Here is a 27,815-nt window from a genome sequence, read left to right as displayed (position 1 = left end):
CCATTCCAGTCAATAGACTGTCTGTAAAAATTAGGAACAACGGTCTGGCAATCACCTGACTGAGTTCCCTAAGTACCCTCGGATGCAAGCCATCTGGTCCCGGTGATTTATTAATGTTAAGTTTCTCAAGTCTAATTTTAATTCCGTCCTCTGTTAACCATGTAGGTGCTTCCTGTGTTGTGTCATGAGGATAAACACTGCAGTTTTGGTTACTGAAGCCCCCCGATTCACTCGTGAATACTGAGGAGAAGAATAAATTCAATACCTTTGCCATCTCCCCATCCTTTGTAACCAGATGTCCTTCCTCATTCTTTATGGGGCCAATATGGTCTGTCCTCCCTTTTTTACTGTTTACATACTTAAAGAATTTCTTGGGATTTTTTTTGCTCTCCTCCGCTATGTGTCTTTCATGTTCTATCTTAGCCGTCCTAATTGCACCCTTACATTTCCTATTGCATTCTTTATAAATTCTGAATGCTGTGGATGATCCCTCAACCTTGTATTTTTTGAAGGCCTTCTCCTTTGCTTTTATATGCATTTTGACATTGGAGTTAAGCCATCCAGGATTTTTGTTCGCTCTTTTAAATTTATTACCCAATGGGATACATTGGCTAATGCCCTTATTTAATATGCTCTTAAAGCAAACCCATCTCTCCTCCGTATTCTTTGTTCCTAATATTTTATCCCAATATATCACTCCCTTAGTCTGACATGAGAAATGATGCCGTATGGAGTGGGTATGGCCATTAGGGAGGAGGAATGGTCTTCCTTGGGTTTTATTAAAAGCCCTTTTTAGACAAGTCCTACTATATCCTCTGGCCAATAGTCGTCCATATAAGAGATCGGCTTCATATTTAAAACAGACCTCACTGGAACAATTTTGCCGTAGACCTAAGTATTGGCCAAAGGGAATACTTTGAACCAAAGATCGCGGATGTGCACTTGACACGTGTAAAATCGTATTCCAGTATTTTTATTTTATTTTTTACCTTAATACTTAGGACCTTTGGTCGCTATTGTTGTTATGGATATATATAGGGTATTGTGACATTTGTCTGATCATATGACTATATATTGATTGTTAGATCTGGTCATTTCAGAATATCTATATACCATATATACTCGAGTATAAGTCGAGCCGAATATAAGCCGAGGCACCTAATTTTACCACAAAAAACTGGGAAAACTTATTGACTCGAGTATAAGCCTAGGGTGAGAAATGCGCAGCTACTGTAAGTGGAAAAGAGGGTCAACAATGCCCATTTGCAGCCTCTCTGCGCCCATTTGCATGCTTCACTGTGCCCATTTGCAGCCATAGGTCCCCCGAACTTCAAACTCGGTAGTTAAGGGTTCCTAGGTGCCCCCTAGTTGCAGCCAAAATTTGGGGTCTCTGGATCCAAAGGGTCCCGAAATGACATTGCTGCAGATGGACACAGTTGACCGAATTTAGGGCCCTGTATCCCGGGGCCACTTGGTACTAGGAACCACACATTTGGTGTGCAAACCCAGTAAAAATAGCACTACAACATATCCAAAGCTGGGGTTCCTAGCACCAAGTGACCCTGAGATACGCGGCCCCAAAATCAGTTTGGAAAATGTCATTTTCTGCTGCAGAAAAGTGCTTGACTCGAGTATAAGCCGAGGGGGGCACTTTCAGCACAAAACAATGTGCTGAAAAACTCAGCCTATACTCGAGTATTTACGGTATTTAGATCATCAGGATCATCTTCCCTTTTTCGGATACCTCTGTATATTACTATATATAGGGCTTATTTCCTTCCAAGGTAATTTTGTTCTTTGTTTGGTCTCCTGTACCTATATGTGTCTTGGCTTTTCTCTGTGGACAGATAAGTGCTCTTTTAATATATGTGTATATGAGATTTAAAAAAACATGTTCTGTTTCAGACAGTGAGATCTATTCTTTCTTTTGTTATCTTTGAAACCTTGAATGCGTCCTGAAGAAGCCTAATGGTGAAACTCGTCGATGCACAAGGGCTCACTGTATATTTTGTATCATGTTTATGATTTTTAATTCTTTAATGCTTCATCACTATATGTAATTTTTCAATAAATATTGTTATTTTTTCATACTTCACTTCTGTTTGGTATGCCTTTAAAGTCCGACCTAGGGTTACTTAGTTAGTATCCCTTTCCCCCTTTTGTGTTTCCCTCTCAATTACGGATGTGGCTATGTGAGTGCTTTCTCTTTTTCGATATAGGAGATATTGATAGCACTCCCTACGCTGCAGTTCATCTCCCATAGCAACCGGAATGGACCTGCCTTGCAGAGATCCCCATATCGTACAAAGGTACAGAAGTTAAAGAGTTACAGTCAAGAGCATTTTGGAGCCCATACTAGGCACACGGCGGTGTTACATTCTGGTGCTGGGATCTGTAGTGGAAATGCTGGACAGGTGACTGTGGTATGTGTTCGGTGTGGCCTGCCTAATTGCAGGTTACAGTCTCAAGATGTACATTCACATGGGGACCCGAGAGCAATTGGAGAACAGTTATTGTGCAAGTGTACACAGTGTATCGGTCACTTCTAATGTCGGAGGCCTGCCTTAGGGTTGAGTATTCCCTCACAGCAGCCTCAGGCTTGTCTCATGGCATTGATGAAATAGCAGTAAAAGTAAAGGTATCCCATGTAGCACCCTCTAGCGCAGGGGTCTCAAACTGGCGGCCCTCCAGCTGTTGCAAAACTACAAATTTCATAAGGCATTGCAAAGCTGACAGTTACAAGCATGACTCCCCCAGGCAGGGGCATGATGGGACTTGTAATTTCCCAAAAGCTGGAGGGCCGCCAGTTTGAGACCCTTGCTATAGTGTGTGCTAACTGTTAGTGAAAAAGTTTGTTAGTGTTAGAAAATGTAGTTGAGTTGCGAATCTGGGTCAGGGTTCAGTGACTGAGAGCTGGATGACTCATCCTGACAGCTCTTCTGGTGCCTCCCCCTGGTCTAGAAGGTTGTAGAAACGTTTAGAGCTGATGAGTGGAGGTGAGGAGGGGCTGTTTCCCAGATAGCAAGCAATTGAGCTGAAAGTTTGAAATTGACTTGCTAAGATATTGCTAGACTTGCCAGGCTTCACAAGTTTGTTGCACAATTGTAGCAAGTCCGCATTGCATGACACCAGATCAACTTTCTTTGTAAACATTATGCAACTCTGCTGCAAGTTCTGGTTCTGTTACGTTGTGCAATAGTCATCCCACCACAGGGGACACTGTGACTTTCAGAGTTCTTGCTGTAGACTCACCACTGCAACTTTTCTCTTGCTAGAGACTTGTCATGCAAACTTGCTACAAATTGCAAAAGTGGCAACTGGAAATTGTGCTTCAAGCGCTCTGCAAGTGTACAACTAGCCAGTGGAAATGTGCAGAAAGTTAACAGACTTACAAATAAACACTGCCACAAATGTGTGGCAAGTTATCCTTGCTATCTGGGTTGGAATATTTATGAGAGCCAATCCCCAGTAAATGGGCCATGCCAGCAGGGGCAGTCGGGTGAAAGATGAAGATAGAGTGCTGAGCAGGCTGGCGATTGTCCTCAAAGGTGCCCCCTAGTCTGGGGGAGGTGACCTTGGGCCGGGGCTCGGGTACTGGGAGAACCCTGCCACAACACACGGAGGAAATCTTTCCTGGAGGCACTGGACCAAGGAGAGAGGACAGCGGGAGCAGGTCAGCACTACTGGGAGATCTCCTGAGAGTCAGCCGGGTGGGCTGTTGAGTGGCAGTCTGGAAGACTGTGTGGAGAAGTTAGCCTGGAGGGCTAGTAAAGGGGCAGCAGCCAGGTGGGCTGACAGTGCCTGAAGAGGTGGTACTGGGATCAGTGACAACAGATAGGAAGTGCTGCAAAAGTGTAAGCTGTGTCACTCTTCTGTTCAACAGCAGCTACACAAAAAGTGTAGCTGCTGACTTTTAATAATCGGACACTCACCTGTCCTGCGGTCCAGCGATGCTAGTGAACGAAGCCCCACTCCTCTCCCCCTCCTCTCCGCTGCGCTAGCATTCTGACTGTGGGCGCACTGCACTTGTGCGAGCCGCGCTGCGCGCTGTGATTGGCAGGGCAATCTTCTGGGACCTGTGACATGTCCCAGAAGATTACATGGAGGGAGGGGGGAGAGGTGAAATTTGTTCCAGAGCCGCGGTAGGAAGTGGGAGCTGGGTGCTTCTAAAAAGAGGGTATCTGCTCCCCCCCCCAAAAATGACATGCCAAATGTGGCATGTCAGGGGGTCACCTTCACTTAAAGCAGAAGTTCCATTTTTGGGTGGAACTCCGCTTTAACAAGTTAATTTAGAAAACATGGAGGAAAGTAACACCTGCCCCATCAGCTAGCCCTCTGGTTAATAATAGCTTGTACTGCCATCTTACACGCACACAAAAGACAGCGAAGCACAGTCATCGCATATCTGCCTTTAGGATAAATTACTTTGAATAAGCCAATCAACAAAAGTGAAACAAGAGCAGAAATTCCTTGTCTGCAGTGTAATCCTATGCACACAGTGTGACGTCCTCTATGGGCTCTGATCTCCACCTCTCAAGTAATCATAAAGCCTTCCACACCTGTAACAGCTCAGTAATTGTGTTGTCTGCCGAGCTCCAACATGCAGCATCTCCCATCCGAAGATCTAGGGGGCCTGCAGCTAATGGGACGTGGAGGATTTGGGAACGTTTATAGAGGACGGAGCCAGACCCTGAACATGGAGGTAGCACTCAAAGTGGTACAAGGAGTCCGTAGGTATGTACTCACACCAAGATACTTCTAAAACACTGTTTTTCATAGGCAATCCCTAAAAACTCATCTCTTCAGGGAAGCCTATCTCACCTCCACCTAAAAACTGAACTTCTACTTTCTCCATTAAAGTAGAACTAAAGACAAAACTTTTTTTTTTAATAGAGTAAGGAAGGGTTATAATCATCTATGCCATTCATGTTCCATTGGGGAGATTTTTCTTCATTTCATGGCCCATAGCCAAAACATGATGTGAGAGGAAACCCCTCCAAAAGGGAATCCCTGGTTGTCACCAGAACTAGTGTCCATGTTGAAAGCTTTCCCCTCTATTACTATTTTGGTGTCAACCCAAAATTTGTTTTTTTCTTTCACTTTCACTTTTGATGATCACGGTAAACAGAACAAATTACATAGTTCCATAGTAAGTGAGGTTGAAAAAGACACAAGTCCATCAAGTCCAACCTATGTGTGTGATTTTAATTGAAAGGGTGAATCTCCCTAATAGGGGCACAGATAGAGATAAACAACCTGACAGGCGTTCTAATCCCTCTCTACAATATCCTCAACTATAAATGATCTTTAGTTATACTTTAATTTATCCCCTCATTTATTATCTTTTGTATCACTTGCCCCTCCTTTTAGATTGTAAGCTCTCATGCGCAGGGTCCTCCTAATTCTCTTTAGTTGAATTGTATTGTAACTGTACTGTCTTCCTTTATTTTGCAAAGCGTTGAACAAACTGGTGGCGCTATATAAATCTTGTATAATAATAATAAACAATAACAATACATTGTTATTATTACTGAAGTGAATTTTAGGACACACAAACGCAATACAAACCCACATTTTTTGTAAAATATAAAAGACAAGGTTGTTCCAGGTAAATACTCAACATGTCAAACCTTAAATTTGTGTGGACCCGTGAAATGGCATCAAACTTCAGTACCCTATATTTTCTATAGGCGATGCTTCAAAAGCCCCCTATAGGTCATCAGTTAAGTGTTACGCCAGAGGTCTGGTTGTAGAATTATTGGTCTCACTCCGACGTATGTAACATGTGTATCGCAAACAATGTTTTCACACGTAAGCACCCCCCATGCATATGTTTATGTTTGCACGTGGCTATGTATGGTGGTCCTCAAAATATATTCTTTTTTTGCTTAAACTTTCTTTTTCTATTACATAGGGGACAAAAAGTCCCTTATGTGATGATTTTTAGGTGACAGGTTCTCTTTAATGAGACATGCAGGGTCTAAATACTCTTCTCCCTCCCATTCACCCACCAGCACCTGCCAGGTGAGGGCCCTGCTCACAAGAGCTTACAATCTAATAGGTTGCGGCAAGTGGTACGAAAAGTTGTAATGCCGCGTACACACGAGCGGACTTTACGGCAGACTTTGCCCGGCGGACTTTTCGACGGACTTTATGATGGACTTTCCAAATGAATGGACTTGCCTACACACAATCCACCAAAGTCCGTCGAATTCGTACGTGATGACATACGACCGGACTAAAACAAGGAAGTTCATAGCCAGTAGCCAATAGCTGCCCTAGCGTGGCTTTTTGTCCGTCGAACTAGCATACAGACGAGCGGACTTTTCGACCGGACTCGAGTTCGACGGATAGATTTAAAACATGTTTCAAATCTAAGTCCGTCCAACTTTTGAGAAAACAAAGTCCACTGGAGCCCACACACGATCGAATTGTCCGACGAAATCCCGTCCGCCGGGCAAAGTCTGCTGTAAAGTCTTCTCGTGTGTACGCGGCATAACTGTAGGGAATGAGCTGATGGAAGTGATAAAAGATTAGTTGGAAGCGTGATAGGCTTCCCTGAAGAGACGAGTTTTAGGGATTGCCTGAAGGTAGCCATAGTAGGAGATAGCCAGACAGTTTGAGCTAGAGAGTTTCAGAGGATGAGAGAGACTCTGGAGAAGTCCTGGAAACAAGCATGGTAGGAGGAGACAAGGGATCTTGAGAGCAGGTCTTGATAGGAGCAGAGAGGACGGTTTGGGTGATATTGGGAGACATTGGTGATGTAGTAGACATTGGTGATATAGCTCGGGGCAGAGCTGTGAATGGCTTTATATGTTGTTGTTAGTATTTTGAATCTATTTCGCTGGGCAATCGGAAGCAAATCTAGGGATTGGCAGAGAGGGGTGGCAGATACTGAGTGGTTGGTAAGATAGATGAGTCTGGCAGCAGAATTCACGATAGACTGAAGATGGAATAGCCTATGGAGAGGTAGACCTATGAGGAGGGAGTTGCAATAGTCAAGGCGAGAGATAACAAGGGAGTTAATGAGTAGCTTTGTGGTTTCATTCGTTAAAACGGGGTGAATGCTAGAGATGTTACGGGGTGAAAGCTAGAGATGTTACAGAGGTGAAGTCTACAAGTTATTGACAGCATTAGGATTTAGGGCTGAAAGGACAGGTGAGAGTCTAAGATTACACCTAGTACCCTGGTGTGAGGGGAGGGATTGATGGTTGCATTATTGACCTTGATGGAAAAGTCATGGAGGGGCACGGGCAGGGGGGAATATTATCAGCTCAGTTTTAGAGAGATTTAGTTTAAGGAAGTGGTGCGACATCCATGCTGATATGTCAGTTAGTAATGCGAGAGGAGACTGAAGGAGTGAGTTGAGGAGTAGACAGATTTGGGTGTCATCGGTGTAGAGATGGTATTGGAAGCCGTGGGAGGTTATTAAGTGACCAAGAGAGGAGGTGCAGATAGAGAAGAGAAGGGGTCCAAGAACAGAGCCTTGGGGGACCCCAACAAAAAGAGGAAATAGAGAGGAGGAGACGGAGTTGTAGGTAACACTGAAGGAGTGCTCTGATAGGTAGGAGGGGAACCAGGATAGAGCAGAATCTTGGAGGCCAAGGAAGTGGAGTTCATTGAGAAGGAGCGGGTGGTCAACAGTATCAAAGGCCGCAGAGAGGTCAAGTAGTAGGAGTGTGGAGTAATGGCCATTGGTTTTAGCAGTTAGTAAATCGTTACTGAGTTTTAGTAAGGCAGGTTTTGTGGAGAGCTGCGAGCGAAAGACAGACTGTAAGGGGTCAAGAAGGTTATTTTAGAGGTTATGGTGAAGATGTATGTACAGTAGGGATGAGCTTCGTGTTCGAGTCGAACCCATGTTCGACTCGAACATCGGCTGTTCGGTCGTTCGCCGAATTGCGAACGATATGGGCCGTTCGCGCCAAATTCGTGTGGCGCGTCACGGCCCATAATTCACTGCGGCATCGCAGTGCATTGCTTGCTGATGACTGGCCAAGCATGCACTATGACCCGCATGCTTGGCCAATCACAGCGCCGCCTGAACAGAGAGCCGTAATTGGCCAAAGCCAAGGAGGCTTTGGCCAATTATGGCTCAGGGGATTTAGTACACGCCCCACACTATATAAGGCCGCCTGCACGGCGGCCCTGTGCAGTGTGTTCCGGTGTGCTTAGAGAGAGAGAGACAGTGTCATTTCATTTGAGTTAGCTAGATTAGACAGGACAGTCAGTCAGTTAGCTGCACTTAAAGTGTATTGTGTATATATATGCATCCCAGGTGTTGCATATATATATATATATATACACTGTATTCAGTTTAGCTAGATCCGTTCCTGTTATCTTCTAGACTATTTACATTTAGTGCAGTGCGTCCTGCTCACAGTGTTCAGCTAGATCCGTTCCTGTTATCTTCCTACTGACAGGCAGGCTTGTCTTGTTACAGTATATAAAGCTACCTGAAGAAAATTACTGGTGTTCTTTTGATCCTATTAGTACCACGGTCAGGCAGCTAGACTATTTACATTTAGTGCAGTGCGTCCTGCTCACAGTGTTCAGCTAGATCCGTTCCTGTTATCTTCCTACTGACAGGCAGGCTTGTCTTGTTACAGTATATAAAGCTACCTGAAGAAAATTACTGGTGTTCTTTTGATCCTATTAGTACCACGGTCAGGCAGCTAGACTATTTACATTTAGTGCAGTGCGTCCTGCTCACAGTGTTCAGCTAGATCCATTCCTGTTATCTTTCTACTGACAGGCAGGCTTGTCTTGTTACAGTATATAAAGCTACCTGAAGAAAATTACTGGTGTTCTTTTGATCCTATTAGTACCACGGTCAGGCAGCTAGACTATTTACATTTAGTGCAGTGCGTCCTGCTCACAGTGTTCAGCTAGATCCGTTCCTGTTATCTTCCTACTGACAGGCAGGCTTGTCTTGTTACAGTATATAAAGCTACCTGAAGAAAATTGCTGGTGTTCTTTTGATCCTATTAGTACCACGGTCAGGCAGCTAGACTATTTACAGTTAGTGCAGTGCGTCCTGCTCACAGTGTTCAGCTAAACCTACAAGTTAGTGGGGTGCGTCCACCTCACAGTGTTCAGCTAAAGCTACCTGTAGAAGGTTGGTGGTGTTCTCATACTACAGGCAGGCAGTTGATTTTGCTAGCTGCAGTATATATATATTTATATATATATATATATATCCCAGCTTAGTGCAGCTACAGGCCATTAGTATGTCTGGAAGGCCAAGAAGGAGAGGCAGACAGTCACAAGCCAATAAGAGAGGGCAAGCAGGCTCTGTGTCTAGTGCTGGTCGTGGAGACGGTGCATCCTCATCAGCACATGGCCATGGGACACGCTTGGCCTTTTTTTCGGCAGCTGGCCGTGTTGAGCCGCAACATGCGGAAGACTTGGTTGAGTGGATGACCAAGCCGTCCTCATCCTCCTCATCCTCTCTCACCCATGCCCAGGGTGCTTTGTCTGGCAAAGCAGCGGCCTCTTCCCTCGGCTCAATGTCATCAGTGACTCCTTCCCTAGCTCCACCATGTCCTCCTGAGGAGTCCCTCGAACTGTTTGACCACAGTGTTGGGTACATGCTCCAGGAGGATGCCCAGCGTTTGGAAGGCTCTGATGATGATACTGAGCTCGATGAAGGCAGTAACATGAGCACGGACAGAGGGGGTGCCCAAGAAGGACAGCAATCTGGCAGTCATGCTCCCCCTGCTGCAGCATACTGCCAGGTTTGCTCCAGTGATGAGGAGGGAGGGGATGATGAGGTCACTGACTCAACGTGGGTGCCTGATAGGAGAGAGGAGGAGGAGGAGGAGGCGGCACATCACCAACGAGGCAGGATGCCCTCCAGGGGCCAGCCTAAGGGCAGCACATTGTGCAGGGCGCTGCAGTCTCTGCGCGTTATTCAAAAAGTTCCTTGGTGTGGGCTTTTTTTGAGACGAGTGCATCAGATCGCACCGCTGCTATTTGCAACATATGTCTCAAGCGTATCTCACGTGGCCAAAACATCTCCCGCTTGGGTACCACATGCTTGACCAGATATATGTTGACCTGCCATGAAGTTCGTTGGCAAGCGCATCTAAAAGACCCACACCAAAGAACAAAGAGGACCTCTCCTTGCTCCTCATCAGCTGAGATTTCCAACCCCACTAGACCTTCAGTCCTCTCTGAGACCTGCACTGAGAGGAATGAAGGTGTAGAATTAGGTGTGTCACAGCCAAGTACTTGTGGGCAATCTGCTTTTGGTACACCGACGTCAGATTGTACCAGGCAAATTTCCCTGCCCCAGCTGCTGCACCGCCAAAAGAAGTTTGCTCCCAGCCATCCACATGCCCAGCGGTTGAATGCTAGCTTGACAAAATTGCTAGCACTTCAACTGCTGCCTTTTCAGTTGGTAGACTCTGCCCCCTTCCGTGAGTTTGTGGAATGTGCGGTTCCTCAGTGGCAGGTACCCAAACGCCACTTTTTCTCACGGAAGGCGATTCCGGCTCTCTACCGGCATGTGGAAGGCAATGTCCATGCCTTGCTGGACAGGGTGGTCAGCGGTAAGGTGCATATTACCGCTGACTCATGGTCCAGCAGGCATGGACAGGGACGTTACCTAAGTTTCACGGCGCATTGGGTGACTCTGCTGGCAGCTGGGAAGGATGCAGGACAAGGTGCAGTAGTGTTGGAGGTTGTTCCGCCACCACGCCTCCAAAATGCTAATGATTGTGACACACCTCTCTCCTCCACCCCCTCCTCTTCTTCTTCCTCCATGGCCTCTTCCTCGGAACCAGCGGTGCTCCGTAGTCGTTCAAGGGGCTACGCAAGTACGCAGGCCAAAAGATGCCATGCGGTGCTTGAGCTGGTGTGCTTGGGGGACAGGAGCCACACTGGGGCAGAGGTTCTGTCAGCTCTGCAGGGGCAGGTTCAGAGGTGGTTGACGCCACGCCAACTTAAGGCAGGAATGGTGGTTTGCGACAATGGCACCAACCTCCTCCCTGCCCTCCGACAGGGACAAATGACCCATGTGCCCTGTTTGGCTCACGTCCTTAACTTGGTGGTGCAGCGGTTCTTGGGCAGGTACCCGGGCTTACAGGTTGTCCTGAGGCAGGCCAGGAAAGTCTGTGTGCATTCCCGTCGGTCATATAATGCCAGTGCTCGGCTGACGGACCTCCAAAAGGAGTTTAACCTGCCCAAGAACCGCCTAATCTGTGACATGCCCACCAGGTGGAACTCAACGTTGGCCATGCTGCAGCGGCTGCACACGCAGCAGAGGGCCATCAATGAGTACCTGTGCGACTATGGCACCAGGACAGGGTCAGGGGAGCTTGGTTTTTTTTCCCCACGCCAGTGGGCCATGATCAGGGATGCATGCACTGTCCTGTCACCATTTGAGGAGGCCACGAGGATGGTGAGCAGTGACAGTGCATGCATCACTGTCACTGTCCCCCTTGTCCACCTGTTGGAGCACACGCTGCGTGGAATAATGGACAGGGCACTTGAGGCAGAACAGAGGCAGGAAGAGGAGGACTTCCTTAGCTCTCAAGGCCCCCTTTATCCAGACAGTGTTCCTGCGTGCCCGCCGATCACACAGGAAGAGGACGAGGAGGAGGAGGAGGAGGAAGATTGTGTCAGTATGGAGGTGGAGCCTGGCACTCAGCATCAGCAGCAGTCTTTAAGGGATCAGTCCCAAAAAACACATGGACTTGTACGTGGCTGGGAGGAGGTGGCTGCGGACCATGTCGTCCTTAGTGACCCAGAGGACTCCGGACCGAATGCCTCAGCAAACCTACGCTACATGGCCTCCCTGATCCTGCAAAGCCTGCGTAAGGATCCTTGTATTCGTGGTATCAAGGAGAAGGACCAATACTGGCTGGCAACCCTCCTTGATCCAGGTTACAAGGGTAAGGTTGCGGACCTTATCTTGCCATCGCAGAGGGAGCAGAGGATGAAACATCTTCGGGAGGCCTTGCAGAAAGGTCTGTGCAACGCGTTCCCAGAGACTGGGAGGTTACAAACTCCTGTTTCTGGACAACGTGTTGCTGAGGCTTCGGTCAGTCAAAGAAGGAGCGGTGGAGAAGGTGGCCGTCTGACCGATGCGTTCAGACAATTTTTTGGTCCGCAGCCCCAAGGTATGATCGGTTCCAGCAACCATCGCCAGCGTCTGTTTTACATGGTGCAGGAATACCTAGGGGCAAGATCAGACTTGGACACCTTTCCCACCGAAAATCCTCTGGGTTACTGGGTCTTGAGGATGGATCACTGGCCAGAGCTTGCACAGTATGCAATTGAGCTACTGGCCTGTCCTGCATCCAGCGTTCTTTCGGAACGCACATTCAGTGCTGCTGGAGGCGTGGTAACCGATCACAGGGTGCGTCTGTCCACCGACTCGGTCGATCGACTGACCTTCATAAAAATGAATCAGTCTTGGATCACCACCAGCTGCCAAGCACCTGATGCTGATGTAACCGAATAATTTTTTTTGAAATCTCAGATCCCTTCAAAGACTGCCTATGCTGATGCTGAGTGACTATCCCTGAGTAATTATCCTCTTCCTCCTCAATCATCACGCTGATAGCTTGTAAGAACATTTTTGGTTCTGGGCGCCACCACCAGTGCCTAAGGCACAATTTTTCAGCCCCTGATTAACAGGGGTGTGTAATTACAATTTTTGATGTAATACTTTGCAGCAGGGCTCGTTCCTGCATTCCAACTAGAGTGTCTGTGAGGGGTTGCAGTGTTGTGGCACCAGCACCAGTGCCCAAGGCCCAATTTTTCTGCTCCTGTCTAACAGGGGCGTGTAATTACAATTTTTGATGCAATACTTTGCAGCAGGGCTCGTTCCTGCGTTCCAACTAGAGTGTCTGTGAGGGGTTGCAGTGTTGTGGCACCAGCACCAGTGCCTAAGGCCCAATTTTTCTGCCCCTGTCTAACAGGGGCGTGTAATTACAATTTTTGATGCAATACTTTGCAGCAGGGCTCGTTCCTGCGTTCCAACTAGAGTGTCTGTGAGGGGTTGCAGTGTTGTGGCACCAGCACCAGTGCCTAAGGCCTAATTTTTCAGCTCCTGTTCAACAGGGGCATGTAATTACAATTCTTGATCTAATATTTCACAGCAGGGCCCTGTGAGGGCTTACAGTGTTGTGGCCACAGCAACACCTAAGGCCCAAATTTCTGCTGAGTATATAGGGCAGGACCCTACTTTCAAACATCTAACTTACAAACGACTCCTACTTGCAAACGGAAGGAGACAACAGGAAGTGAGATGAAATCTACCCCTAGGAAGGGAAATTCTCTCCTGTAAGAGTTAATATGGGAAAAAAAATTCTCCTTTCCACTGATGCTTTCCAATCCTTGTTCCACAAAAAACCCAAATTTTCAAAAAACATTTTTCATTGGGACAAAAAGTGAGGTGAAATCTTCTGAAGAGGAGGAAAGACAGCAAAACAAATGTCACAGGGGTGATAACCCTTCCCTATGTTTTCCAAAAAGCTTAAAAAAGATTTTTTGGCTGGAGCTAAACAGGTTAAAAATGTACCCGTTCAAAATTACAAACAGATTCCACTTAACAACAAACCTACAGTCCCTGTCTTGTTTGCACCGCCTGTATACTGCTGTTCAGAGTATATAGGGCCTGGTGGCCCCACACCTTTCCTTATTTTAATTTGGGTGCGGGGTTCCCCTTAATATCCATACAAGACCCAAAGGGCCTGGTAATGGACTGGGGGGTACCCATGCCGTTTGTCTCACTGATTTTCATCCATATTGCCAGGACCCGACATTACATTAAACCCGCAAGCAGTTTTAAATGAGATTTTTTCCTTTAAAAATGACATTTGGTGCAGGGACTGTTCTAAACACGGGAAACACGCGTCACTTTACAGGCACACTATAGACACCCCCCAGGTACGATATTTAAAGGAATATTTCACTTTTTTTTTTTACTTTAAGCATCATTAACCACTTCCCGCCCGCCCTATAGCGGATTGACGTCCGGGAAGTGGTTGTGTTATCCTGACTGGACGTCATATGACGTCCAGCAGGATAACATGCCGCAGCGCGCCCCCGGGGGCGCGCATCGCGGCGATCGGTGGAGCGGTGTGTCAGTCTGACACACCGCTACACTGATCTTGGTAAAAAGCCTCCGGCGGAGGCTCTTTACCACGTGATCAGCCGTGTCCAATCACGGCTGATCACGCTGTCAATAGGAAGAGCCGTTGATCGGCTCTTCCTCACTCGCGTCTGACAGACGCAAGTAGAGGAGAGCCGATCGGCGGCTCTCCTGGCAGGGGGGGTGTGCGCTGATTGTTTATCAGCGCAGCCCCCCCTCAGATCACCCCACTGGACTACCAGGGATGCCACTAGGACCACCAGGGAAGGGGCAACGTGGATGGCCAGGTATGTACCCCATGGCCTTCCACATGTGCCCAATCTGTGCCAATCAGTGCCCACAAATGGGCACTGATTGGCACTATTATATCCATGATCTGCCCAGCAATGCCCAGATCTGCCCAGCAATGCTTTTTTCAGTGCCACCTGTCATTGCCCATCTGTGCCAACTGTCATTGCCCATAGGTGCCACCTGTCAGTGCCCATCTGTGCCCATCAGTGCCCACCTATCAGTGCCCATCAGTGCCACACATCAGTGCCACACATAAGTACCCATCAGTGCCACCCATATATACCAGTCAATGCCACCTACGAGTGCCCATCAGTGCCGCCTATGTGTGCCCATCAGTGCCACCTATGAGTGCCCATCAGTGCCGCATACCAGTGCCACCTATCAGTGCCCATCAGTGCCACCTATCAGTGCCCATCAGTGCCGCCTATCAGTGCCCATCATCAGTGCCCGTTAGTGCCACCTCATCAGTGCCACCTCATTGGTGCCACCTCATCGGTGCCCATCAGTGCCGCCGTATCAGTGCCCATCAGTGCAGCCATATCAGTGCCCATTATTGAAGGAGAAAGCGTACTTATTTACAAAAAAATTTAACAGAAACAAAGAAAAACTTGTTTTTTTTTCGAAATTTTCGGTCTTTTTTTATTTGTTGCGCAAAAAATAAAAACCGCAGAGGTGATCAAATACCACCAAAAGAAAGCTCTATTTGTGGGAACAAAATGATAAAAAATGTGTTTGGGTACAGTGTAGCATGATCGCGCAATTGTCATTCAAATTGCAACAGCACTGAAAGGTGAAAATTGGGCTGGGCGGGAAGGTGTCTAAGTGCCTGGTATTGAAGTGGTTAAAATCACTGCTCCCGAAAAAACGGCCGTTTTTAAAAGTTTTTTTTGCATTGATACATGTCTCCTGGGGTAGGACCCGGGTCCCCAAACCCTTTTTAGGACAATACCATGCAAATTAGCCTTTAAAATGAGCACTTTTGATTTCGAACGGTCGAGTCCCATAGACGTCAATGGGGTTCTAACGTTCGTGCGAACTTTCGGTCCGTTCGCAGGTTCTGGTGCGAACCGAACCGGGGGGTGTTCGGCTCATCCTCAATGTACAGTAGAAGTGCCCTCGCGTATTGCAATCTTGTCTTTAAAGTGATTGGCAATCTCTTGGGCAGTGAGTGAGTTAGTGGGTAGAGGGGGTGGGGGACAAAGCAGAGAGTTAAAGGTAAAGAAGAGCCAACAGGGACTGAATATTAATAAGAGAGACAAAGTAGGTTTGTTTGGCAGCATGGAGGCAGAAATTGTATTTTTTAGGAGGGCAGATTTAAATAGGGTAAAGTCCTGAAGGGATTTGGTTTTACGCCACAGTCATTCAAGAGTACTGCAATGTCTCTTGAGATTTCTGGCGTTGTTGGTTTGCCAGGGTTGTAAAGGTCAGGGCCTGATTCTACGTGTAGCTAGAGGAGCAAGTGCATCCAGTGAGGCTGAGAGTAAACTGTTGTAGACAGAGGTGGCCATGTCAGGACAGGGGAGATATTTTGTCATAGAGGTAATCAGTAGCAGAACAGAGAAGGGTTAAAGTGGCAAATGTTTCTAGAACTAATCATTTGCTGCTTGGAGGGATAGGTGGTTGGAGACAAGGAACTGTGAAACTGATGAGGTATTGATCAGAGTGAGGAAAGGGGGTGTTAGTGAGGTTGCCAGAAGCGCAGAGATGGGAGAATACAAAGTGGAAGTGTGTGTCCATTGTGTTAGGTATAAGGACATAAGTTATATACACAGTTATAAGTTAAATACACAGTAGCTTGTGTAATGCATACAGTGTGTAGCTTGTGTAATGCATAAGTCTGTATGTAGGGCTGCCACCTTTTCTTCGAGCCAAACCCGAACACTTCAGCGGGGGTTGGCATTTTCTTTGTTAGCATACACTATGAGATTGTAAAATACCCGGGACACCTCTGTGTGCCCCAGGGGGATAGTAATGCGGCATGCGCAGCAGTGAACAGTGTAGACAATTGCATATAGTGCAGGCGTGCGTAAAGTACAATATAGTGTATATAGTGCAGGCGTGTGTAATGTACAATATAGTGTATATGTAGTGTGTAATGTTTGGTGGGGAGCCTCCCAGTGTAATATTGGGGGGTGGGGGGAGGTCTCCTGGTGTGTGTGTGTAGATAGATAGATAGATAGATAGATAGATAGATAGATAGATAGATAGATAGATAGATAGATAGATAGATAGATAGATAGATATGGTGGGGAGGGGGAGTGGTGAGGACTGTATGTATGGTGTATGGGGGAACTCTGATGTAAGGGGGGGGGGGACTTTGATGTAAGGGGGGCCTCTGGTGACGAGATCACCTTATATCAGAGTCCACTACATTCTCCTTTACATCGGAGTTCCTGTTTATGTAATTGTCCACAGAGTTCCAAATTGCATTTAAAATGGAACTCTAATGTGGGGGGGGGGGGGGGGGGGGGACTCTGGTCACCATAGAACACCTTCCACAGAGTGAATGCACTAAGGTAAGGTGGGGGGGTTACTGATATAAGGGGTAACCTTTATATCAATGCCCCTTTACCTTACTGCATTCACTGACTGCCCCCTACATCAGTGATCCCCCCTCAGACTGGCCTTGCTATGCTGTCACTGACCACCACTCAGGTGCGCCATGCAGGGCTCAGTCAGATGGTCCTCTCTGGTCTCCAGCTTGGTGGCTCTCGTTTCATCCTATGTTACACTACGAGACTGTGCGGCCATAATACAAGAGATGATCAGAGGCTACAGACATGATACAAAAGATGGTCAGAGACTGCAAACATACTACAGAAGATGGTCAGAGACTGCAGACAAAGTACAGGAGATGGTAAGAAACTGCAGACATAATACAGGAGATGATCAGAGACTGCAGACATGATACAGGAGATGATCATAGAGTGTGCAAACATAGTACAAAAGATGGTCAGAGCCTGCAGACATAGTACAGGAGATGGTCAGAGACTGCAGACATACTACAGGAGATGGTCAGAGACTGCAGACATGATACAGGAGATGGTCAGAGAGTGCGGACATGATACAGGAGAGTGTCAGAAACTGCATACATGATACAGGAGATGGTCAGAGAGTGCAGACATGATACAGGAGAGGGTCAGAAGCTGCATACATGATACAGGAGATGGTCAGAGAGTGTGCGGATATGGTACAGGAGATGGTCAGAGACTGCAGACAAAGTACAAGAGATGGTCAGAGACTGCAGACATAGTACAGGAGATGGTCAGAGAGTGTGTGGACATGGTACAGGAGATGGTCAGAGACTGAAGACATGATACTGGAGAGGGTCAGAAACTGCATACATGGTACAGGAGATGGTCAGAGACTGAAGACATGATACAGGAGAGGGTCAGAAACTGCATACATGATACGGGAGATGGTCAGAGAGTGTGTGGACATGGTACAGGAGATGGTCAGAGACTGCATAAATGATACAGGAGATGGTCAGAGAGTGTGCGGACATGGTACAGGAGATGGTCAGAGACTGCATACATGATACAGGAGATGGTCAGAGAGTGTGCGGACATTGTACAAAAGATGGTCAGAGACTGCAGACATAGTACAGGAGATGGTCAGAGAGTGTGTGGACATGGTACAGGAGATGGTCAGAGACTGCAGACATACTACAGGAGATGGTCAGAGACTGCAGACATGATACAGGAGATGGTCAGAGGCTGCAGACATGATACAGGAGATGGTCAGAGATGGCAGACAAAGTACAGGAGATGGTCAGAGACTGCATGCATGATAAAGGAGATGGTCAGAGAGTGTGTGGACATGGTACAGGAGATGGTCAGAGACTGCAGACATACTACAGGAGATGGTCAGAGACTGCTGACATGATACAGGAGATGGTCAGAGACTGCAGACATGATACAGGAGATGGTCAGAGATGGCAGACAAAGTACAGGAGATGGTCAGAGACTGCATGCATGATAAAGGAGATGGTCAGAGAGTGTGTGGACATGGTACAGGAGATGGTCAGAGACTGCAGACATGATACAGGAAATGGTCAGAGACTGCATACATGATACAGGAGATGGTCAGAGACTGAAGACATGATACAGGAGAGGGTCAGAAACTGCATACAAGATACAGGAGATGGTCAGAGAATGTGTGGACATGGTACAGGAGATGGTCAGAGACTGCAGACATAGTACAGGAGATGGTCAGAGACTGCAGACATGGTACAGGAGATGGTCAGAGACTTCAGACGTGATACAGGAGATGGTCAGAGACTTCAGACATAGTACAGGAGATGATCAGAGACTGCAGACATAGTACAGGAGATGGTCAGAGACTTCAGACATGATACAGGAGATGGTCAGAGACTTCAGACATGATAAAGGAGATTATAGATAAAAAGATTCTAGACATGGGACTTTGGAGGCACAATGGTATTAGACTACAAAAAGTAAATTTGATAAAGGTATTTTATTAGAAAATTATAAAGGACAATGGACACACATAGATTATTTAAAAACAATTCAAGCTGAATGTAAACCCTAATAGTCATACACCGTAAGGATCCTATCCTGCAGATTTGTATAGCATAAAGAGGATTATAAATGTATACATGTATCACTTAGTTCATATATAGGAGAAATACTTCCCCTAGGCATTGAACAGTAGATAGGTACACAATTGTGGCAAACAAAATGCAGCAGGTTTGGTAATCCACGGTGAGATATTCTCTAGTTGCTCTACATGTTTCGCGTTACGCAGAACGCTTCCTCAGGAGCTAGAGATCCAATTGGGTAAGGTAAGGTTGCATAAACCTATCAGTAGTGATTATATGCAAATGATCACAATCTGGTCATGGGTATAAAGTATCTGAATTGAGTTTGGAAACAGCATTCGGCCACAGCCTGGCACCTCTCAAAGAAATGTAGCATCAAGTATCCATAAGAGGGGAAGCATAGACTTTATCATTGTAGTGCCTTAGGTAGATGAGAGGGAGCACAGGGGTGCGTCATCCGATCTGGCAGGGACCGGTGCTGTGGCCAGGAGATGGTCAGAGACTGCATGCATGATAAAGGAGATGGTCAGAGAGTGTGTGGACATGGTACAGGAGATGGTCAGAGACTGCAGACATGATACAGGAAATGGTCAGAGACTGCATACATGATACAGGAGATGGTCAGAGACTGAAGACATGATACAGGAGAGGGTCAGAAACTGCATACAAGATACAGGAGATGGTCAGAGAATGTGTGGACATGGTACAGGAGATGGTCAGAGACTGCAGACATAGTACAGGAGATGGTCAGAGACTGCAGACATGGTACAGGAGATGGTCAGAGACTTCAGACGTGATACAGGAGATGGTCAGAGACTTCAGACATAGTACAGGAGATGATCAGAGACTGCAGACATAGTACAGGAGATGGTCAGAGACTTCAGACATGATACAGGAGATGGTCAGAGACATCAGACATGATAAAGGAGATGGTCAGAGACTGCAGATATGATAACTGGGCTGAAATTGCACCCGGGTCACATATGAATCGCACAGAACGCACAGCGCATTCCTGTGTTTTCATAGTGTGAACCTGTCCTGTGACCTGGAACCCACGCTTTTCTCCACTAACTTGCTTGGAAGGGGGGCACTAGTATGGGCACCTGGAGCAATTTTCCACATCTCTTGTGGGGTGCCAAGGGCCACCTGCTCTGTGGCAGACATCATCTCTTTAATATTGGGGGGAGAGGATATGTGCTAAGGGGTCTGGATTTCATATCCAAGCCCCCTTGTAGCACAGGTACTAAAGTGCCCCTAAGAAGATACACCCCCCCCAAATTACTCAAAGTGAACTGTGGGCTAGTTCCCCCCTCACCCTCCTGTTCATGCCCCCCATCCTCTGGAAGACTCACTGTGGATTAGTTCAGATAGATGAACGTTGTCGGCAGCGTGATGAGCCTTCTCCTCCCCTCCTCCTCTGTGTACACAGGAAAACAACACAGCAGGAGGAGGAGGGGTGGGTTCACTACACAGCACTCTCTGCACTGTGTATGTGTCCTGCAGCTGGGGACAGCGGGGAGAGATGTCGGGTCCACCCTGTCATAAAAAGTGGAGCTCACAGGCAGCGTGCCGTGCGAGAACAGATACCCCGCACAAGCTGCGGGCATTCCATTACTATGATTCGCCAGAGAAGTAAATTAGAGGGCCGCCTGTGTAGGCAATGCACGCTGCACAGGGAGCCACAGACGGGTCTGAATAATGTGCCCGGGTCTCAGGCGGCCAGAGACCCGGACACATGTTTCAAAACCCGTACTGTCCGGGTGAATCCCGGACAGGTGGCAACCCTATCTGTATGTGTGTATTTATACAGCATTATTACCAAAAGTATTGGGGCACCTGCCTTTACACGCACATGAACTTTAATAACGAGTTGGCCCACCCTTTGCAGCTATAACAGCTTTAACTCTTCTGGGAAGGCTGTCCACAAGGTTTAGGAGTGTGTCTATGGGAATGTTCGACCATTCTTCCAGAAGCACATTTGTAAGATCAGGGACTGATTTGAACGAGAAGGCCTGGCTCATAGTCTCCACTCTAATTCATCCCAAAGGTATTCTTTCGGGTTGAGGTCAGGACTCTGTGCAGGCCAGTCAAGTTCCTCCACCCTAAATTTGCTCATCCATGTCTTTATGGATCTTGCTTTGTGCAATGGCCCAAATCATTTGGTGGAGGGGGAATTATGGTGTGGGGTTGCTTTATAGGGGTTGGGCTTGGCCCCTTAGTTCCAGTGAAGGGAACTCTTAAGGCATCAGCATACCAAGACATTTTGAACAATTTCATGCTCCCAACTTTATGGGAACAGTTTGGGGATGGCCCCTTCCTGTTCCAACATGGCTGCGCACCAGTGCACAAAGCAAGGTCCATAAAGACATGGATGAGCGAGTTTGGGGTGGAGGAACTTGACTGGCCTGCACAGAGTCCTGACCTTAACCCAATAGAATACCTTTGGCGTGAATTAGAGTGAAGACTGCGAGCCAAGCCTTCTTGTCCAACAGAAGTGCCTGACCTCACAAATGTTCTTCTGGTAAAATGGTCAAACATTCCCATAGACACACTCCTAAACCTTGTGAACAGCCTTCCCAGAAGTGCTAAAGCTGTTATAGCTGCAAAGGGTGGGCCAACTCAATATTGAACCCTATGGACTAAGACAGGGATGCCATTAAAGTTCATGTACGCGTAATGCAAAAATTGATGCAAAAATGAATACACCCCACAACAAAAACTACTACATCTAGTATTTTGTATGATCTCCATGATTTGTAAGGACAGCAAAAAGTCTTCTAGGCATTGAATGCACAAGTCCATCTATCTTTTTCCATTCTTCAACAATGACCTCTTTTAGAACCTGGATGCTGGATGGAGAGTGATGCTCAACTTGTCTCTTCAGAATTCCCCATAGGTGTTTGTTTTGGATCAGATCAGGAGACATACTTGTTCACTGAATCAGTTTCACCCTGTTCTTCTCGAGAAGTGTAACAGTGGCCTTAGATGTGTGTTTTGGATCATTGTCATGCTGGAAAAGTGCATGACAACCAAGGGCACAGAGTGATGGCAGCATCTTCTCTATCAATATAGAGCAGAACATCTGTGAATTCATGATACCATCAATGAAATGCAGCTCCCCGACACCAGCAGCACTCTTGCAGCCCCACAGAAGGACACTGCCACCACCACAATTCACTGTAGGCACCATGCATTTTTCTTTATACTCCTCACCTTTGCAACAGCTTACAGTTTTGAAGCCATCAGTTCCAAGAACATTTATCTTGGTCTCATCACTTCAGAGTACAGAGTCCCAGTAGTCTTCTTCTTTTTCAGCATGGGCCCTGGCAAATTCTAGGCAAGCTTTCTTGTGCATTGGCTTTCGGAGAGGCTTCCTTCGTGGATGACACCCATGCATGTCATTCCTCTGCAGTGTACGCCGTATTGTGTCATGCGAAACAATCACCCAGTTAGGCTTTCTTCTTCTTTAGCTAATTACGGTGAACTTGCATGGTGATTTTCTTTAACCCTTCTCATTAGAAGACGCTCCTGTCGAGGTGTTAACTTCCGTGGATGGTCTGGACATCTCTGTGAGATAGTTGCAGTTCCATCACTGTTAAATTTTTGTATAACTTTTGCTACAGTATTGTGACCAGGGGTGGATTCAGAGTCTAGTCTCAGGAGGGGCACTGCCAGAAAATATTTTTTTTGGGGGGCAATTTATCGGGGAAATGGCTGGTTTTGGTGCTTCAATCATCATGGCACCATGGTTGTTATGGTGTCAGGATGATTGAAGCGCATTATTTCTATTAGTACATTGTTATATAAAATGAAATCGTTCAACTCACCATAATGCAGAATCAGTGGGAGCCTGAGTGTGTCACTTGCCACCGTCGCCTGCCACCAGATGCAGATTGTCACTTGCCACATGTTGCGAATTGTCACTTGCCACTACGCCAGTCACCAGATGCAGATTGTCACTTGCCACGTCACCTGTCACACATTGTGGATTGTCACTTGCCACATCGCCTGCCACACGTTGCAAATTGTCACTTGCCACGTCACCTGTCACCAGATGCAGATTGTCACTTGCCACGTCACCTGCCACACATTGCGAATTGTCACTTGCCATGTCGCCTGTCAAAAGTAGACACAATATGGTAAGAATTACTCCTGCGCTCGTGAGAGCGTTTGTTGTGTAATTGGGTAGTATTGTAGATGGTAAAAGGTATGAAAGAGGTGGTAATGCGTGTCCTGCTACCTCAGCTGACCAGGGGGGGGTCTGGAGAAGACTTTGTGGAAGGAGGTGGATGGAGGTTGTGTGATCAACCGCTTACATCAAAAACATATTTGGTTTAATCATGTATAATGGAATACAAACAAATAAATATAACCATCTGAATAATACAAATAATACTTTCATAAAAACAGGAGACAAAATATACACTGAAGGGTTAAAATGGGGCATTTCGAGGGTGACCTCTTCATCAGAGCCTGAGAGAACGGGAACACAGTCTGTGTGAGCCAGTAGGCCGACATGTGTACATGGGGAGAAGTGGCTAGTAGGAGGGTATATCCTGTGATGTATAGTCACTTATTCTGAGCTCCATAACAGTCCACGTCCAAAAGTTATGGTATAGTGGAAAAGTTATATGTATTTCTTTTGCGGTGGTGCAGGACTGAGGAGCTGTCTCTCCGTCTGAGACACAGGTATGTCATACCTGTGTCTCAGACGAAGAGACAGCTCCTCAGGCATCTGCGGCTCTGGCACTATCCAAGGACACTTCCTACACCTTCCCACTCCATGGATCTCGCGGTCCCCTGCCCCCAGGGACGTGTGCAGGCTGCAGCACTCCCCCGTACATCTTTTGAGACAGGCATACCCAACAGTCAGGCAGCATAGAAATTATATAATCTCTCTACTGCCCGTGGCTGCCTGCACAGTGAGGGTGGAACTGCAGGGATGCAGGACGGGCGCCGGGCGGTGAGAGATGATGTCATCTCTCTGCTCCCCCGCCCACCGGCTCCCTGATTGGCCAGCCTCCCGCTCACCCACCGAGCTGCCCAGCTGCGCGCCCTCTCTCTCACCCGCTCGCCGAGCCTCCCGCCCGCTCACCAACCGAGTCGTCCAGCAGCCCGGCCCGCCCGCGGTGCCGCCTGCTCTCTCACCCACAGAGCCGCCTGCTTTCTCACCAGCAAAGCCGCCCGCGGATCCCACTCACTTACCCGCATTCTCCCCCCTCCCCTGGATCTGCCTCTGATTCTGACTGATAAATAAAGCTAAATCTTATTGTAATCTTCACCTTTCTTGTGTAAAGAAATCATTTTCTTTCTCAGGCCTTGCGACATTTCTCTTCCATGTGGTGCCATAGCTGACAGCATGAAATGGGAAGGAGTTCTCTTTGCTAAGTAACACCCTTTTTGGTTTGTGCAAATTAACAAATCTTGGTTGCAATCAATGGCCTGCATTTGTGGGAGTAATTTGTTTTGTAGTGTCCCATAGAAAATGTTGATTCTGAAAGAAAAGTAAAGGTTTTCTGACAAATCTGTTGGGGTGTACTCATTTATGCTGAGCATATGTATGTGTGTGTGTGTGTTTTTAAATGACTGTATGTGATCATTTTATTTTATTAATCTTCTTTTTTTATACAGGATTTATATAGCACTAACAGTTTCAGCAGCGCTTTATAATACAAAGGCAGATAGACAGTACAGTTACAATTAAATCCAATAGAAGAGGGTGTGAATTGCCTGATGAACAGTCTGAAATTCGATCAGTGGGTGACCCTCTTGCCACCCTCCTGCCTGATATCCTTTTTATCAAAAAATTCAAGTTCATATTAAGAATGGTGCAGAGGTGGGCTTGGTTTTGATGCTATCACGGTTTCTTTTGCCTCCAGCACTAGATAGAAGTCTTGGCTCCTAGCTATCCAGGCAATCTTCCTTTTTATTTAGAGAGTAATACTGCACCAGTAACAGCTTCACAATAGCTTTGGGATTCTTCGTTTCAGTTCCAACCTGAAAAAGCAGATGAAGGATCTAATGAAGGAACGAGATGTGATGCAGAAAGCAAGCAACTCCTATGTTCTCCATCTCCTTGGAGTATATGAGAAAGTGGAAGGCAGTCTTGTAGAGTATGGACTGGTCATGGAGTATATGCCCTATGGTTCTCTACGCACTCTCTTTGACGATATCCCAGATGTCCCATGGGCTTTGAGGTTTCAGATTCTTCATCAAGTGGTCCTTGGAATGAACTACCTTCACAGTCTGGATCCCCCAATAATCCATCGGTATCTCAAACCCTGCAATGTCCTTTTAAATAAGCAGTTAGATGTTAAGGTAAGTGACCTGTGACAGATGAATGATACAGTAAAAGTAATGGGGAGGTGTCCACAAACTTTTGACTTTTCCCTCACTTTCTGTCTCAGTAGCAATAGACAGCACAATCTTCCCCCACAGGTAAAAAAACCAGTAATATGAACTAGACAAAAGGCTTAACCCCTTAAACATTATATTCAAAACTTACAAAAAAAAGTTTTGCCTTAATATGCAGTTTACATTTAACCTAAGTATGCAGTGGGGATTGCCTCTCCAAACTCTGCTGTATACAAATGTATACAGTTGAATATAACAGATGTTTCCAATGTACCTTTTACACCACCCACTGGTCTAGAACTGGTGCAAAGTTTCTTTCCTCCACTGCTCACTTTGGCCATGAGGTGTAATATTGCCCATATTGATTTCCCATAATGAGTTCCTGCACACCCTTGGTGGATGTGCTGGGTTCTAGTGGAGACCACTGGGAGGGTCCAAGAAGAGTAACAGTGCGTTGGTTCTAACCATTCCAAGCAATGTATACAGCAGCATCAGAGACATGTGGTTTTATGCTCCTGAGGGTGGGGTAATGTGGATTGTGTGCAGATTTAGAGTATACCTGTATATTCCTATGATGGACAGGCCAACATGTTCAGTGGATAGCTTTCCCCCTACACTACTTTGTTTCACTACCTCCAAAATCCATGTAAAAGTTACAGCAGTGCTATGAGTCAGAAGTTAAGAGTCAAGGGCCCTCTCCGATGTGAGTGGCTTGGGTCTGGAGATTGGCCACACAGGCACTCAATGCTGATTTGTGGAAGTCACCAGCCTATTTGAAGAAACTAGAAAGTTGGTGACGAGAGGGTACTGTAAACAAAAACTTTTATAATGGGGAACATACTTTTAAAAAGAAACCATGAATTTCGAGGTGCATCGGGAAACCATTTTTACTGCTCTTTTAGAATGGAAAAGGTAAGAAAAATGTAATTCCCCACACCACCATCATCTTTGAATATAAAAACATCTGAAAGTTCTCTTTGAAGCCAGTATTTGACAACTCCTATACAATTAATTATAATTCTTCTTTAACAGATCACAGATTTCGGATTGTCCAAGATTATAGGGGCTGCTATTTCTAGAGTTCCATCGTCTGCAGGGACATTGCCCTACATGCCACCCGAAGCTCTAAATAACATTAACTATAAGCCTTTAAAATCATATGATGTTTACAGGTAAGAAGAAGATGGCCATGGATTTATGAATTGTACTGTATTTTAAATCTGTGTACATAATGATTCATAATGACTGCAATGCATGTAAAAAAAAAAATAGTTAAAAATAGGGTTGTCCTGATACCACTTTTTTAAGACCGAGTACAAGTACCGATACTTTTTTCAAGTACTAGCCGATACCTATACTTTTATTTTTAATGTCACGTGACTGTGTTTTGTTTTGTTTTTTTACATTTTTTTTTTTGTTTTTTACAATGCTTTCTTTTTTTTTTCTTTTTTTTTAGGGGGGGAGGAGGTGGATGGTGTCTGTGTGTTTTTTTATTTAAATTTTTGTTATTTTTTACACATTTTTTAAAATTATTTATTGCAACACTTTGTGTGTTTTTTTTAATCAGCCCTGTTGGGGGGCTTTGGTGAGATATCAGGGGAATTAACAGACCCCTGATATCTCCCCCTTGAGACAGAGAAAGAGACAGAGGATAGAGATTCCCCAGTCCCTTTCTCTGCAGCCTCAGCTGCACTGAAAATGAATGGAGAGAAGACAGCGGCTCCTCTCCATTCATAAACTGAGACATCGTAATCACAGGAGGTTACAATGTTTCAGTTATGTGAATGGACAGAGTCAGCTGACTCTGTCCATACAGAAAAGGAAGGAGGAGGACATGGAGGGGGACAGTAGAATGGAGGGGGACAGCAGAACGGAGAGGGACAGCAGAACGGAGAGGGACAGCAGAACGGAGAGGGACAGCAGAACGGAGAGGGACAGCAGAACGGAGAGGGGCCGCCGCTGGACCGCCGCTGTATATATTTCACTAAAGCAGCTGAAAGCCGCAGGGGAGAAGCTTGTAACTCCCCCATGCGCCGATCACTGCTGACTGTACAGGTATCAGGTGAAGCATCGGCTGCATTTGCCCGAGTACAAGTACTTGGGCAAATAATCTGTGTCGGTGCCGATACCGATACTAGCATCGATATCGGGATAACCCTAGTTAAAAACTATACATGAAAATGGTTTCTTAAAACACCTGTTTCATATAAATTATCACTAAACTGACCAAGGATAAATGTGCAGGTACTTAGTTGAACTCCAGGAGCAGAGGCATAATTAGAACCCTCAGGGTCCTGGTGCAGGAAACCATGAAGGGCCCCCTAAACCGAGCCCCTTCCCATGACTTTGATGTAAAGGGGAACTCTGATGTGGGTGGAGGTGGGCTCTGGTGACCAGAGAACCTCTTACATCAGAGTTCCCCTTTACACTAGAGTCTACATAGTGAATACACTAAGGTAAAGGTGTTCACTGATGCAGGAGGGGAGTGAGGACACTGATATAAGGGGG

At 46.4% G+C, this 27,815-nt stretch overlaps 1 protein-coding gene across 1 annotated transcript in view; it reads left to right on the top strand.

Annotated features, from left to right (window-relative positions):
• Positions 1–4,513: 4,513 nt before the first annotated feature.
• The window catches only part of LOC141117640 (receptor-interacting serine/threonine-protein kinase 3-like), a 71,399-nt gene continuing 48,097 nt past the window's right edge, over positions 4,514–27,815 (top strand). Inside the window, exons 1-3 of the mRNA XM_073610588.1 lie at positions 4,514–4,734; positions 24,944–25,271; positions 26,340–26,479. Coding sequence (XP_073466689.1) covers positions 4,601–4,734; positions 24,944–25,271; positions 26,340–26,479 — 602 coding nt within the window. The 5' untranslated portion in view covers positions 4,514–4,600. The remainder of the gene's footprint in view (positions 4,735–24,943; positions 25,272–26,339; positions 26,480–27,815) is intronic.

Source organism: Aquarana catesbeiana, linkage group LG13 (assembly GCF_042186555.1).
Source record: "Aquarana catesbeiana isolate 2022-GZ linkage group LG13, ASM4218655v1, whole genome shotgun sequence".
NCBI classification, from domain to species: Eukaryota; Metazoa; Chordata; class Amphibia; order Anura; family Ranidae; genus Aquarana; species Aquarana catesbeiana.
The sequence above is the reverse complement of the archived record's forward strand: the minus strand, read 5'-3'. Positions and strand labels throughout refer to the sequence as shown.